At 43.9% G+C, this 16,515-nt stretch overlaps 1 protein-coding gene across 2 annotated transcripts; it reads right to left on the bottom strand.

Annotated features, from left to right (window-relative positions):
• Positions 1 to 1,104: 1,104 nt before the first annotated feature.
• CAMLG (calcium modulating ligand) lies at positions 1,105 to 16,515 on the bottom strand. Of its 2 annotated transcripts, XM_003920573.4 has the most exons (4): positions 16,220 to 16,515; positions 10,995 to 11,455; positions 6,909 to 6,974; positions 1,105 to 2,201 (listed from the first exon to the last, which is right to left on the bottom strand). In XM_003920573.4, the coding sequence occupies exons 1-4, from the start codon at positions 16,386 to 16,388 to the stop codon at positions 2,010 to 2,012; spliced, it is 888 nt and encodes a 295-aa protein (XP_003920622.1). In that variant the 5' UTR covers positions 16,389 to 16,515; the 3' UTR covers positions 1,105 to 2,009. The 2 variants fall into 2 exon arrangements, with proteins under 2 accessions (XP_003920622.1, XP_010336959.1); XM_010338657.3 differs by lacking the exon at positions 6,909 to 6,974 and having other exon boundaries at positions 16,220 to 16,473.

Below are 16,515 nucleotides of genomic sequence, written 5' to 3' on the forward strand. Positions count from 1 at the left end.
GCTACTCAGGAGGCTGAGGCAGGAGAATTGCCTGAACCCAGGAGGCGGAGGTTGCGGTGAGCCGAGATCGCGCCATTGCACTCCAGCCTGGGTAACAAGAGCAAAACTCCGTCTCAAAAAAAAAAAAAAAAAAAAGTTAGCTGGGCATGGTGGCAATGCCTGTGATCCCAGCTACTCAGGAGCCTGAGGCATGAGCATCACTTGAACCCAAGAGGCAGAGGTTGCAGTGAGCTGAAATTGTGCCACTGCACTCCAGCCTGGGGCAACAGAGTGAAACTGTGTCTCCAAAAAACAAAACAAAACAAACAAAAAAACCCTTTCATTTCCATATTATTCTTTTTTTTCTTGTCTATTGATTTCCAGGTGCTGTAGATTATTTTATATTATTCAACAAATGTAAGCAAATGATCAGGAGATGACAATCAGTTAAAGAGAAAAGGTAGCACCAATATATATAGATAGAACTGTTTTCAAAATATAAATTTGGTAATGATCTATAATTACTAAAATTTCGCATGTGTCAGTTGGCTAAATGATTTTTTTTTTAAAAGAAACAAAAGTAGGCCAGGCACAATGGCTCATACCTGTAATTCTAACATTCTGGGAGGCCACGGTAGGAGGATTGCTTGAGCCCAGTTTGAGACCAGCCTGGGTAACATGGCAAGATCCTGTCTCTACAAAAGATCAAAAAATTAGCTGGGCATGAATGGTCCCAGTTACTTGGGAGGCTGAGACAGAAGGATCGCTTGAGCCCACGAGGTCAATCAAAGCTGGAGGGAGTCATGATTATGACACTACTACACTCTAGCCTGGACACCAGAGGGAGATGCTGTCTCAAAAAAAAAAAAAAAAAAAAAGAAGAAACAAAAGAGTAAACATGAGCAATGTACAATTGAAGACCACTAGCATCTTCTCAGGAATTAAGGGAAGTGACAACTTTAAGGATGATTTACAACCCTCTAGATATACTAGATTCATTATGGAATCAGGAAAAATGTGTGCTTATAATCTTTAACCAAAATCAGAGGAACAGACTTAAATTATTATAACTATTCTTCATTACCCTGGTTCAAAATGAAATGACAGAAATCAAGACTTAATGAGTAATTTTTAAAAAACTGTATGTGTTTTTAATGTCACAAGGATTAACCAAATTAGACTATACAAAAATCTGTAAGGAAATGTAACACCAAGCAATATAACACTTTAGTTTTATACTCTTTTAAGAAGACGAACCATCAAAATATAACAGTTTCTGAGTTAAGTTAAAAGTATGTTTATAGTAACTCATCTAGACCACATTTGGGGCAAAAAGGACATTTATGATATCGGGTTGCATGTCTCAATTCTTCAGATCCCATTTTTATATCTAGTCATTTTGTTCTTGTTTGCTTAAAACATACTTCTAAAAAGTAAAAACTTGAAAGCAAAAAGTTCCAATTCTGAGTTTGGTATACAGCAATAAAAACTGTATAAATATCTTCCAATTTCACATGTATGAATTATTTATCTGATTAAATACTCGTACTAGAGTAAAACTTAAGATACTCAACAAGAAATGTTACAATGTGCAGACTTAACATTAAACAATTCAGTTTCTTTCATTTTATTTTTAAGATGACTTCATTTCTCAAGATAGATTGACACAAATACAAGAAGCAGTCTGTAGGCTGAGACCAAGTTTATCTGCTCTCCTAAAAGCACTAGCTCAGCTCCCCCAAAGAATTACAAATCTGAGAAGTTAAGAGGAAAAGTACAGAATAGCGGTTCTGATTAAAGAAGAAAAATCAATTAATGACATTGGTACTCTATTCTTCATGTCAGTAGTGATACAAACTCAACCCTTTTAAATCAGGGAATCTGCCATTCGATTTCTAATGAAGTAGTTTTACAACCCCTAAAGTAAAAGAATTACATGAAGGTGTAAACCAAGTTGCCTCCTTTAGAGACACTGCAATGTAGAAGACGAATTTTCTTTTTTTGTAAGCTTCTTCTCAGTTCTGCAGGCTTCATGGTACTTCAGAGCCCCAGTAATCAAGCAGTTCATGACAAAAGATAAAGGTGAAAAAGTACACACAGAGATCTGTGAAGACTTCGCCCATTTTGCTATAGGTATCCATTGATCGATTGATCACTTCAGCAGGAATACCCGATAATAGAAGTGCAGCTGTTAGTACTGTTGTCTTTACCTTCTTTTCACTCTGTGTAGAGAAAGACTCAAATTAATCTTCAAAGTTTCAGCAGACTACAAAAGCAATATAAAAAAACATGGTCGATACTACTATTTTTACCTAAATGATTTAAAAACCGGTAATGACATTTCAAAACAATCAGTTATATACCAACATTTACCGACCTTATAATACATAAATTGAACTGCTAGGCAATAGTAGACTTCAGTCTTGCTATTAAAAGTTTTTTAAAACTATCATCTTGGAAGCATGACATAAATAACAATTTATGATATATACAACAGTACTACATAAAAACAAGAAAAATATTACTAACAGAACATAAATAACTGCTAAATGACTGACATGGATGATGTGTGACATAGGAACTTACATACCAGTGTTTTATGTAAATAAAGCACAAGGAGGACTTCAGAGGAAGCAGAATTAAAAATAGGCCTTCAAGCCAAGTGTAGTGGCTCACATCTCTAATCCCAGCACTTTGGGAGGCTGAGGCCAGCTGATTGCTTGAACCCAAGAATTTAAGACTACCCTGGGCAACACAGGGAGACTCTGTCTCTATAAAAAAAAAAATTAGCTGAGTGTGGTGGCATGCACTTGCAGTCCCACCTACTCAGGAGGCTGAGATGGGAGGATCTCTCAAGAGGTTGAGGCTGCAGTGAACTGAGACTACACCGCTGCATTCCAGACCAGGCAACAAAGTGAGACCCTGTCTCGAAAAACAACTAAAAACAGATCTTCAAAGGAGAGCAGGCTTTAGACTGGCAGAGTGAAAGGAGAAATTTTTTGAAGGGTTAAGTCTCATGACAAGTCAGAGGCAGAAGAAAGCTTAGAGAACAATGAGTAATTTGTAACAGAATTACAGGCACATCATGTAGGGCCTTAATTGCTACGCAAAGGAATTCACACTTGATTACACATGCAATAGAATATCACTGAACAATTCAGTATACTTCTGGGGGAAGAGAGAACATTTACTTAGTAATATAATTTTCTAGTCTCATTTTTTAAGGGATTAAAAGCTGCATTTTTCTTTTTTTTTTTTGAGACGGAGTTTTTGCTCTTGTTACCCAGGCTGGAGTGCAATGGCGCGATCTCGGCTCACCGCAACCTCTGCCTCCTGGATTCAAGCAGTTCTCCTGCCTCAGCCTCCTGAGTAGCGGGGATTACAGGCACACACCACCATGCCCAGCTAATTTTTTGTATTTTTAGTAGAGACGGGGTTCCACCATGTTGACCAGGATGGTCTCGATCTCTTGACCTCATGATCCACCCGCCTCGGCCTCCCAAAGTGCTGGGATTACAGGCTTGAGCCACCGTGCCCGGCCCATTTTTCTTTAATTTATTGATTTACTATCACAAATCCAATCATATGGTTTAAATTTGTTTTAAACATAAAAACCTATAGTTACCTAAGAGAAATGAAAGCTTATGTTCACAAAAAGCTTGATACAAGAAAACTCTTAGTTTTAGTCATACTAACCCAAAACTGAAAACCACCAAAACGTCCATCTATAGGAGACTAGATAAATGGAGATACTCATACAGTGGAGTATTACTGTGTCAAGAAAAAAAGGAAATTAACTACCGATTTATCTAACAACATGGATAAATCTCAAAAATACTATGCAGAATAGGCTGGGCTTGGTGGCTCACACCTATAATCCCAGCCCTTAGGGAGGCCGAGGTGAGTGGATCATGAAGTCAAGAGACCGAGACCATCCTGGCCAACATGGTGAAATACCCACCTCTACTAAAAATAGAAAAATTAGCTGTGCATGGTGACGTGCACCAGTAGTCCTAGCTACTCAGGAGGCTGAGGCAGGAGAATTGCTTGAACCCAGGAGGCAGAGCCTGCAGTGAGCTGACATCATGCCACTGCACTCCAGCCTAGCAGCAGAGCGAGACCGACTCAAAAAAAAAATTTTTTTTTTTTGCCTAAGAAAAAAAAACCTTAAGCAGTAAATTTTAAGTTAATGTTATGCAGGAGGGGTGAGGTATACCAACATGTACACCTACAACATACTTTGAAATGCATCAAGAAAAATTAGGTGGATTATCTTGGGTTTGAAAAATAAAAGAAAATCTAATAGATATATAAGATATTAATTGTAGGATCTAGGTGGCAGATATTATATAAATGGGTGTTCATGGCACAATTCTTTCAACTTCTGTGTTTATTTTTTTGTTTTTGTTTTTTTGAGACGGAATCTCACTCTGTCTCCCAGGCTGGAGTGCAGTGGCTCGATCTTGCTCACTGCAACCTTTGCCTCCAGGGCTCAAGTGCTTCTCCTGTCTCAGCCTCTCAAGGAGCCGGGACTACAGGTGTGTGCCACTACTCCCAGCTAACTTTTTGTATTTTTAGTAGAGTTGGTGTTTCACTGCATTAGCCAGGATGGTCTCAATCTCCTGACCTCATAATCCACCCACCTTGGCCTCCCAAAGTACTGGGATTGCAGGTGTGAGCCACTGCACCTGGCTATTTATTTCTTTTTGAGATGGAATTTCACTGTCACCCAGGCTGGAGGGCAGTAGTGCTATCTCAGCTCACTGTAACTTCTGCCACCGGGGTTCAAGAGATTCTCCTGCCTCAGACTCCCAAGTAGCTGAGATTACAGGTCCGCACCACCATGTCCAGCCAATTTTTGTATTTTTAGTAGACATAGGGTTTCACCATGTTGACCAGGCTGGTCAAGAACTTCCAGCCTCAGGCGATCTGCCCACCTGGGCCTTCCAAAGTCTGTAATTACAAGTGTGAGCCACTGTGCCCAGCCAACTTTTGTGTTTAAAACTGCTGTAACAGGCCAGGTGCAGTGGCTCACGCCTGTAATCCCAGGACTTTGGCAGGCCCAGGTAGGCAGATACCTGAGGCTGGGAGTTCAAGACCAGCCTGGCCAACATGGTGAGACCCCATCTCTACTAAAAATGCAAAAATTAGCCGGGCGCGGTGGCTCAAGCCTGTAATCCCAGGACTTTGGGAGGCCGAGGCGGGTGGATCACGAGGTCGAGAGATCGAGACCATCCTGGTCAACATGGTGAAACCCCGTCTCTACTAAAAACACAAAAAAGTAGCTGGGCATGGTGGCGCTTGCCTGTAATCCCAGCTACTCAGGAGGCTGAGGCAGGAGAATTGCTTGAACCTAGGAGGCGGAGGTTGCGGTGAGCCGAGATCGCGCCATTGCACTCCAGCCTGGGTAACAAGAGCGAAACTCCATCTCAAAAAAAAAAAAAAAAAGCAAAAATTAGTTGGGTGTGGTTGCTCACACCTATAGTCCCAGCTACTTGGGAGGCTGAGGCAGGAGAAAAAACCTGGGAGGAGGAGGCTGCAGTAGGCTGAGACTGCAACACTACACTCCAGCCTGGGTGACAGAGTGAGACTCTGTTTCAAAAACAAACAAAACAAGCCAAAAAAACCAAACCCTGCCATAACAAAATGCTGTTTGGTTGGGAGAACATACATATAGTGAATTCTCCCTTTCTCTCTTCTATTTACATAGTACCCATATACATCTCTATCACACACATAAGTATTGTTTATAATTTCATGTATATTCTTTCAGAGATTGCTTATGCATATATAAGCTAAATCAAATAATATATTATTTTTTCTTTTCAAAAGTAATAAGTACACTATAAATTCTATTCTGAATTTTGATTTTTTTTCTCTTAATATTTCTTGGAGAGCTTACCATTATTAGTACATTGAGAGCAGCTTCATTCTGAATAGATGTTATAATTTTTTTTTAAATGTAGTCACTCAGTGGACATTTAGGTTCCAAACTTTTGCTACTGTAAAACTACAACTGATGTTTCAAAGGTGAATTTCTTTTTCTTTTTCTTTTTTAAGACGGGGTTTCACCATGTTGGTCAGGTTGGTCTTGAACTCCCGACCTCAGGTGATCTGCCAGCCTTGGCCTCCAAAATGGTTGGATTACAGGCATGAACCACGACGTCCGGCATTTTTTTTTTTTTTTTTTTTTTGACAAAGAGTCTTGCTCTGTTGCCCAAGCTGTAGTGCAGCGGTGCAATCTCAGCTCACCACAACCTCCACCTCCCAGGTTCAAGCAATTGTCCTACCTCAGCCTCCCCAGTAGCTGGGACTACAGGTGCGCTAGCACACCCAGCTAATTTTTTGTATTTTTCATAGACATGGGGTTTCACCATGTTAGCCAGGATGGTCTTGATCTCCTGACCTCAGGATCCACCTGCCTTGGCCTCCAAAAATTCTGGGATTACAGATGTGAGCCACCACGCCCAGCCATTTTTTGTACTTTTAGGTGAGGTGGGGTTTCACCATGTTGGCCAGGCTGGTCTCAAATTCCTAACCTCAGGTGATCCACCCACCTTGGCCTCCCAAAGCTTAAGGATTAAAGGTGTGAGCCACCATGGCCGGTCTAAATTTAATACCTTTCTTAAACAAGTACTATTCAAACTCTGTCATGAACGACCTCAATCCACAGTAGACCAATATTTTTGTACAACAGAGTAACAATGTTATGGCAATGTCAAATTGCTATAAAAGTTTCTAATTACTAATTTTTTGAACTTAATGTATCACAAACACAAACACATGGTTTGGAGATAAGTGGGCAAACCACACTTTGAATAGCACCAATTCAGACCATAAATAGGACTAACATTTTTAAGTTCCTTCAATTAGCTAGTCATAAATCAATTCAAATATATCATCAAAATTTAGAAAAAAAATTAATTTACCTTGGGAAAATATTTGTACAATCCCATGTACGCAAGTTGTAAAGTAAGAAATGGAGCAAATATGGACTGTGAAGATAGAAGATTAAAATTAAGTATTTCCAACATAAGCATTTAAAAATCACAATAAATCAAACAGCAGCTATAAAATTCTAAGCCAAAGCTGTAAGAAAATATTATTATTATTATGATTATTATTTTTTGAGACGAAGTTTTCCTCTGTCACCAAGGCTGGAGTGCAATGGTATGATCTTGGTTCACTGCAACCTCTACCTCCCAGGTTCAGGCAATTCTCTTGCCTCAGCCTTCCGAGCAGCTTCAATTACAGTCATCTGTCACCACACCTGGCTAATTTTTGTATTTTTAGTAGAGAAGGGGTTTCACCATGTTGGCCAGGCTGGTCTCAAACTCCTGACCCGATCCACCTACCTTGGCCTCCCAACATGTTGGAATTACAGGCGTGAGCGCCCAGCAATTATTTTTTTTTTTGGGTGTGGCTCTGCTGCCCAGGCTGGAGTGCAGTGGCATGATCTCAGCTCACTGCAACCTCTACCTTCTGGGCTCAAGCCATCCTCCCGCCTCGGCCTCCTATGTGGCTAGAAATACAGGTATGTACCACCTTGTACCACTTTTTTTTTTTTTTTTTTTTTTTTTGTAGAGATGTGAGTTTCACCATGTTGCCCAGGCTGGTCTCTTGTCTCAAACTCCTGAGCTCAAGGAATCTGCCTGACTTGGCCTCCCAAAGTGCTGGGATTACAGGCATGAGCCACCATCCTTGGCCTAGAATATTAATTTTAACGGTTAAAATTAATCTTGTGTATGCAAAATGGTGAAGAAAATAAGATATTTGATTTCCTAACATAAAATATGTTTCTCAATTCTTTCATATGCTTTCAGTGTCCCCAAAACTGCCTTCTCTCATAAAAACTTACCTTATAAATTATTTAAAGTAATGGCTGGGTTTGGTGGCTCATGCCTGTAATCCCAGCAATTTGGGAGGCCGAGGCAGGCAGATCACAAGGTCAGGAGTTTGAGACCAGCCTGGCCAACATGGTGAAACCCCATCTCTACTAAAAACACAAAAATTAGCTGGCTGTGGTTAATGTGTGCCTATAATCCCAGCTACTTGGGAGGCTGAGGCAGGAGAATCGCTTGAACCCAGGAGGTGGAGGTTGCAGTGAGCCGAGATCACGCCACTTGCATGCCAGCCTGGACAACAGAGCAAGACTCTGTCTCAAAAAAAAAAAAAAAGTATTGCCAGGCACGGTGGCTCAAGCCTGTAATCCCAGCACTTTTGGGAGGCTGAGGCGGGTGGATCACGAGGTCAAGAGATTGAGACCATCCTGGTCAACATGGTGAAACCCCGTCTCTACCAAAAATACAAAAAATTAGCTGGGCATGGTGGCGCGTGCCTGTAATCCCAGCTACTCAGGAGGCTGAGGCAGGAGAATTGCCTGAACCCAGGAGGCGGAGGTTGCGGTGAGCCGAGATCGCGCCATTGCACTCCAGCCTGGGTAACAAGAGCAAAACTCCATCTCGAAAAAAAAAAAAAAAAAAAAAAGGCCGGGCGCGGTGGCTCAAGCCTGTAATCCCAGCACTTTGGGAGGCCGAGGCGGGTGGATCACAAGGTCAAGAGATCGAGACCAACCTGGTCAACATGGTGAAACCCCATCTCTACTAAAAAAATACAAAAAATAAGCTGGGCATGGTGGCGCGTGCCTGTAATCCCAGCTACTCAGGAGGCTGAGGCAGGAGAATTGCCTGAACCCAGGAGGCGGAGGTTGCGGTGAGCCGAGATCGCGCCATTGCACTCCAGCCTGGGTAACAAGAGCGAAACTCCGTCTCAAAAAACAAAACAAAACAAAAAAAAGTATTAAATGACAGATGTTTAACACATTATGCAGTGATATCTCCCTCACCCAGAGGAAATTAAATGACGTCCAGCAAGCACACATAAAAGGCCTAGCACTCAAAATAGATGCCATTATTCCAGCTACTCGGAAGGCTGAGGCAGGAGGATTGCTTGAGCCCAGAAGTTCTAGTCCAGCCTGGGCACCAGAGCAAGACTCTATCTCTAAAACAACAACAAGAAGAAAACTAAACTAAATGCTACTCATTCCTTAGACTTCAGGGTGGGGAATGAACTCATAGAGTTACCATCCCTGATTCTCCCATGGCAAGCTATTCTTATTAGAGATAAAATGGCTGGGTGAACAAAATAGAAATAGAAAAGATCAAAACAACATTCACATAATTCCTTTTTTTTTTTTAAGGCAAAGTCTCACTCTGTCACCCAGGGTAGAATGCAGTAGCATAATCTTGGCTCACTGCAACCACCACCTCCTGGGTTCAAGCAATTCTACTGTCTCAGCCTCCCGAGTAGGAGGGACTACAGGCACCCGCCACCATACCCGGCTAATTTTTCTATGTCTAGCAGAGACGGGTTTCACCACATTGGTCAGGCTGGTCTTGAACTCCTGACTTCAGGTGATCCACTCACCTTGGCCTCCCAAAGTGCTGAGATTATAGTCATGAGCCACTGCACCCAGCCACCACATAATTACTTTTAAATGAAAACTATTAAGAAGGGAGCGAGGTAGTAAACATTACTAGAATGCAGTACAGTGAGAGCAGCAAGAAACAGTGGAAAATCTGAGAGTGAAAAAAATATAAAATCAAAACAAAAAACTCACACAAAAATAGGACATAACCTTAAAAGCATGAAAGCACAGAGTGCTTCGGATAGAGACAAAAAAGAACTAGGCAGCCCACTGAATGCTGAAAGCATCACTGATCTTTGCATTACAGCAAACTATAATGACAAGTTATCATCAGTGAAAAATATATCAAATCTGTTTAACAGATTCTATTTATGAAAACATTTGCATAAAAATAGATTTAAAAAATTGTTTTGCTTAGTCATATAAATTTTAATTATCCGGATAATTTATTTATGTGCCTGGTACATATGCTTAAAATGTCTACTGAATGGAAAAACCTTAGAGCAAGACACCGAACTGTGACCTATGCTTTTCTGCATTCTCCAACATACTAGAAAACAAAATGACCACATCATGGTACAACCAAAATGCATGTCATTATGATACTACATTAGGAAATGCTGAAATGTCTTCTGAACATAGGAAAATTACCTCATATTCAAGACCACAGGAACTGCATTTTCCTACTGCAAATTATTTGAAATTTATACATATGGCACTTAACCCTTTAGTTAAGGAATGAAACTGCCTGGGTTTAATCCCAGCATCACTTAGTAACTGTGTGACCTTGGGCAAATGATTAAACCTCTTTGAGTCTTCATTTACCAATTCATTCAAATAATACCAAGTTCGTAAGAATGAGGATTAGATGAATCAATATATGCAAAGCCATTAGCATGTAAAAAGGGTTTCAGTACAGTCACCCTCAGTATCTGGGAAGAACTGGTACCAGGTTCCTCCAAATACCAAAATCTATAGATGCTCAAGTCCCTTATGTAAAATGGCACAATATTTGCATGTAACCTACTCATTTCTAGACTTTTTGATGCCTAATACAATGTAAATAGTTGTTATGCTGTATTTTTTATTTGTATTATTTATTACTTGTTATTGTTGTATTGTTATTTTTTTTCCCATATAGATATAGATTTTTTTTTTTTTTGAGACAGGGTCTCACTCTGTTGCCCAGGCTGGAGTGCAGTGGCATCATCCTGGCTCAATGCAACCTCTACCTTCCGGGTTCAAGCAACTCTCCTGGCTCAGCCTTCTGAGTAACTGAGATTACAGGCGTGCCACCACGCCCAACTAAACCCAGTATGTTCGATCCAGTTGGTTGAATTCACATATGCTGCAGAACCAGCATTACAGAACCCATTGATATGGAGGGCCAACAGTAATTATTAGGCTCTGTATCTATGCAGAACACCTCATTCTGTAAGACGAACAGCAAAGTTAATAATACATCTTCAAACAGCCACATGGATCTAGTAGATATTAATACTGGCGATGACTTCTATGGATAAAAAGCACTCATAAACATTTTGCATTTTCCATTAAGTTAGTTAATAATTTATAGATCTTTTCTTACCAAGTATTTGCAAACAAAAGCTCTGACTCCAAGAGCAAGGAGAGCACATCCCACCAATCTAAATATTCGAAAAGAGTCAAATTCTTCTGTTGTACTTCCATCCTCTTGGTTGGGTTTTTCACTAATCAGCTGTTTCCTTAGCTTCATTGCTTCTTCGAATCTGGAAAGGTACTGCTCTAGGCCATGGCGAGAACCCCTCTGGACTGTGTCCGCTGTCAGGTCCCCTCTGTTCCGCTGCCGGAGCTCAAGGTTGACGTCATTACTGCACTCAGGTGGTTTAATGAAAGAGTCCAATTTGTCTCCCAGCTGGTTCCCCTTTACCTCGGCCATGGCACCCTGCTGGTCAGTAGCTCCTGTACTGACCGAATCACCCAGCACCACTCGCTTTGACACTGAAGGAATGCTGAGGGAGTTCAGTTTGTCACTGTCCTGCTGCTTTGATTTTGTTTGACTTTCTTCTTCTGACAAAAGAAAGTTAAAAGCCTTATTTATTCCATACTGGCAAATGCCTTACATGTTTGTATTTTAAAATATGCTGCTTCAGCTAGAATTCAGCAGTCTCTGAATCAAAATAAATAAATACTGAGTCTGCATTAAAAGCAGCTTGTTTCTTCCTCTACATCCTCAAAATGTATCACCCAAAAAGAATGTTCTGCAGAGGAAATAACTCACTTTGTGGGTAGAAGATTGGTAGACAAACTGGGAAAGATATTCAGAGATGGAGCAAACTGAAAAGACCAACTTTTTATGGATAATATATCCCAGACGTATAATTGCATTGTCTGCCTTAGGTTAGTTGGTTAAAAATATAAAATCAGTAAGCAGGGTGCAGTGGCTCACGCCTGTAATCCCAGAACTTTGAGAAGCCAAGGGGAGCAGATCACAAGGTCAGGAGTCCAAGACCAGCCTGACCAACATGGTGAAACCCCATCTCACTAAAAACACAAAAATTAGCCAGGCGTGGTGGCGCCTGCCTGTAGTCCCAGCTACTCGGGAGGTTGAGGCAGGAGAACCCCTTGAACCCAGGAGGTGGAGGTTGCAGTGAGCTCCGATGGCACCACTGCACTCCAGCCTGGCGACAGAGCAAAACTCCAACTCCAAAAAAAAAAAAAAATTATATACACACACACACATACACACACACACACACACACAAATTAGTAAAGCCTTTTAAAATCTCTATTTTAAAATTAGATTTCTGAATCCCATGCCCTATGACCATAGGGTGTGGCATATCCCACAACTACTGTTTGTGTAGTCAGGCAGCCATTAGTAGCTACTTCAGCAGTTTTTTTTTTTTCTTGAGACGGAGTTTCGCTCTTGTTACCCAGGTTGGAGTACAATGGCGCGATCTCTCACCGCAACCTCTGCCTCCTGGGTTCAGGCAATTCTCCTGCCTCAGCCTCCTGAGTAGCTGGGATTACAGGCACGTGCCACCATGCCCAGCTAATTTTTTGCATTTTTAGTAGAGACGGGGTTTCACCATGTTGACCAGGTTGGTCTCAATCTCTCGACCTCGTGATCCACCCGCCTCGGCCTCCCAAAGTGCTGGGATTACAGGCTTGAGCCACTGCGCCCGGCCTTACTTCAGCAGTTTTAAGATGCTGTTCTGGTGTTGGTTTTTTCTTTTTTTAAGGGGGGCTGGGCACAGTGGCTCACACCTGTAATCCCAGCACTTTGGGAGGCCAAGGAGGGCAGCTCAGGTCAGGAGCTTAAGACCAGCCTGGCCGGCCGGGCGCGGTGGCTCAAGCCTGTAATCCCAGCACTTTAGGAGGCCGAGGCGGGTGGATCACGAGGTCAAGAGATCGAGACCATCCTGGTCAACATGGTGAAACCCCATCTCTACTAAAAATACAAAAAATTAGCTGGGCATTGTGGTGCGTGCCTGTAATCCCAGCTACTCAGGAGGCTGAGGCAGGAGAATTGCTTGAACCCAGGAGGCGGAGGTTGCGGTGAGCCGAGATCGTGCCATTGCACTCCAGCCTGGGTAACAAGAGTGAAACGCCGTCTCAAAAAAAAAATAAAATAAAATAAAAAAGACCAGCCTGGCCAACATGGCGAAACCCTGTCTCTATTAAAAATACAAAAAAATGGCCGGGCGCGGTGGCTCAAGCCTGTAATCCCAGCACTTTGGGAGGCCGAGGCGGGTGGATCACGAGGTCAAGAGATCGAGACCATCCTGGTCAACATGGCGAAACCCCGTCTCTACTAAAAATACAAAAAATTAGCTGGGCGTGGTGGCGCGTGCCTGTAATCCCAGCTACTCAGGAGGCTGAGGCAGGAGAATTGCCTGAACCCAGGAGGCGGAGGTTGCGGTGAGCCGAGATCGCGCCATTGCACTCCAGCCTGGGTAACAAGAGCGAAACTCCGTCTCAAAAAAAAAAAAAAAAAAAAAAAAAAAAAATCTGCCAGGCGTAGTGACTCATGCCTGTAATCCTAGCACTTTGGGAGGCTGAGGTGGGTGGATCACCCGAGGTCAGGAGTTCAAGACCAGCCTGGCCATCAGGGTGAAACCCCATCTTAAAAAAAAAAAAAAAAAAAATCAGTAGCTAGGATTATGTCTGTAGTCTCAGCTACTCAGGAGGCTGAGACAGAATTGCTTGAACCCAGGAGGTGGAGGTTGCAGTGAGCTGAGATCATGCCACTGCACTCCAGCCTGGGCGACAGAGTGAGAGACCTTCTCGGAGGAAAAAAAAAAGTCCAGGCACAATGGCTCTCTCCTGCAATCCTGTAATCCCAGCACTTTTGGAAGCCAAGGCTGGTGGAATCACTTGAGCCCCGAAGTTCAAGACCAGCTTAGGCAACATGGTGAGACGCCATCTCTACGAAAAAGAAATATTTTTAAATTACCCAGGCATGGTGGTGTTCGCCTGTGGTCCTAGCTACTCCGGAGGCTGAAGTAGCAGGATTGCTTAAGCCCAGGAGTTTGAGGCTGCAGTGAGCTATGATCATGCCACTGCACTCCAGCCTGGACTACAGAGAGAAATCCTGTCTCAAAAAACAAAACAACTGGCCGGGCGCGGTGGCTCAAGCCTGTAATCCCAGCACTTTGGGAGGCCGAGGCAGGTGGATCACGAGGTCGAGGGATCGAGACCATCCTGGTCAACATGGTGAAACCCCGTCTCTACTAAAAATGCAAAAAATTAGCTGGGCATGGTGGCACGTGCCTGTAATCCCAGCTACTCAGGAGGCTGAGGCAGGAGAATTGCTTGAACCCAGGAGGCGGAGGTTGCGGTGAGCCGAGATCGTGCTAATAAATAAATAAATAAATAATCCTTCAAGAAAGAATAATAGCCTGATAGAATTTCTTCTATTGTTCTAGATTAATTTGAAATGGTTTTCTTACCTCTCATTTAAATCATCTAAAAGTTCGTAGCTATACACCCAAAGCCTTACAGAACAAAAGTCGCAAGCATATAAGGAGCTTGCGACCAGTGACTAATGCCCAATTCCTAAAGAAAACAATGGAAACTTAGATAACACTAGGGCATGCTAATTGTTCAATTATACACACATGAAATAAAATTTTTTGGCCGGGCGCGGTGGCTCAAGCCTGTAATCCCAGCACTTTGGGAGGCTGAGGCGGGTGGATCACGAGGTCAAGAGATCGAGACCATCCTGGTCAACATGGTGAAACCCCGTCTCTACTAAAAATACAAAAAATTAGCTGGGCATGGTGGCGCGTGCCTGTAATCCCAGCTACTCGGGAGACTGAGGCAGGAGAATTGTCTGAACCCGGGAGGCGGAGGTTGCGGTGAGCCGAGATCGTGCCATTGCACTCCAGCCTGGGTAACAAGAGCGAAACTCCGTCTCAAAAAAAAAAAAAAAAAAAAAAAAAAAAAAAAAAAAAAATTAAGGAAAATCACTGGACATGTGTTTGGGGGAGGAATGACGCGCTCTCCTTTAGAAATGTAGTTCCGAGGCCGGGCGCGGTGGCTCATGCCTGTAATCCCAGCACTTTGGAAGGCCGAGGCGGGTGGATCACGAGGTCAAGAGATCGAGACCAACCTGGTCAACATGGTGAAACCACGTCTCTACTAAAAATACAAAAAATTAGCTGGGTATGATGGCGTGTGCCTGTAATCCCAGCTACTCGGGAGGCTGAGGCAGGAGAATTGCCTGAACCCAGGAGGCGGAGGTTGCAGCGAGCCGAGACAGTGCCATTGTACACTCCAGCCTGGGTAACAGGAGCGAAACTCCGTCTCCAAAAAAAAAAAAAAAAAAAAAAATGTAGTTCCGGGCTGCGAGGGGTGGCTCACGCCTATAATCCCAGCACTTTGGAAGGCTGAGGTGGGTGGATCATGAGGTCAGGAGCTTGAGAACAGACTGGCCAATATGGTGAAACCCGGTCTCTACTAAAAATACAAAAAATTAGATGGGCGTGTGCCTGTAGTCCCAGCTGCTCAGGAGGCTGAGCCAGGAGAATCGCTTGAACCTGGGAGGCAGAAGTTGCAGTAAGCCGAGATCGCGCCAGAGCAAGACTCCGTCCCCCCCCTCCCCAAAAGCAAGCAAACAAGAAAGAAATGCAGTTCCAGACACCAATCACACCAATCTCAGCTGATGAGGACAGGAAACCTCAAGTGTGCACGTCGCACTTGCTGGGTCTCTGAAGAATGCTCACCCTCACTTTCCCCACCTTTTCTAGCCGGCCTGTGTAAGTGATAGTGTTGAGGGCACCGAACACAGACACTAGGATATGACCACAAGAGTCCCTGATACACGTAGGATGGACTAGCGGGCAGTTCAGTGAAGACAAGCTGATGTAGGCAGACAAGAATTACACAGCAAAAGGCAAAAGAAGGGAACGCTAGAGAAGGCACCGTGAGGAAAAGCACTTGGAACCTTAAGAAGGAAAGCCACCTTCTTAAGGGGAGCAGTGGGCACAGCAGTCTGAGGATCAAACGTGCGCCCTTCAGGAAAGGCGAGGGGTGGCTAAAGAAGGAAGGAGTTGCTGTGAAGGTAACTGGGCAGAGGGAGCCTGGGCTCTGCAGGCAGGGTGGGGAAAATCTCACGGCCAGGCCCCGGGACAACTGCGGGGAGCGACCGGGAACGTCCTGGGGTTCAGGAGTGAGAACCTGGGATACTCACCGAAGGGGCGGGACAGAAAGGAGGTCAGAGAGCGGGGCTTGGTCAAAAAGGTCAGTGGAGTGGAGATGGGGAGGCAAGAATGGCCCTGAGGATTTACGGGGATGGGCGGGAGACTGAGGGGAAGCCGAGGCTCTCACCGGCGCCGCCGGGCCTGTGAAAGCCCATGATCCGGTTGATGCGTTGCTCCGAGTTCATGAGCAGCTTTCTCCGACGCAGCTCGGCCCGACGCTGGGAAGCCGACAGGCCTGAGCCCGCTGGGACCCCCGGCCTGTCCCCATCGTCGGTAGCGACGGCTATCGACTCCATCCTCCCGTCCAGTCTGGGAGGGGTGGCACTGGCGGTGCTGTTGGCAGCAGCGGCGAGGCCGATGACTAGAGACTGGGCCGCAGGGCGCGCGTACCGTCTCCCAAGATAGACCCGCCCCCGAGCGCGG

The sequence above is a fragment of the Saimiri boliviensis genome, chromosome 1 (assembly GCF_048565385.1).
Source record: "Saimiri boliviensis isolate mSaiBol1 chromosome 1, mSaiBol1.pri, whole genome shotgun sequence".
Lineage (NCBI taxonomy): Eukaryota > Metazoa > Chordata > Mammalia > Primates > Cebidae > Saimiri > Saimiri boliviensis.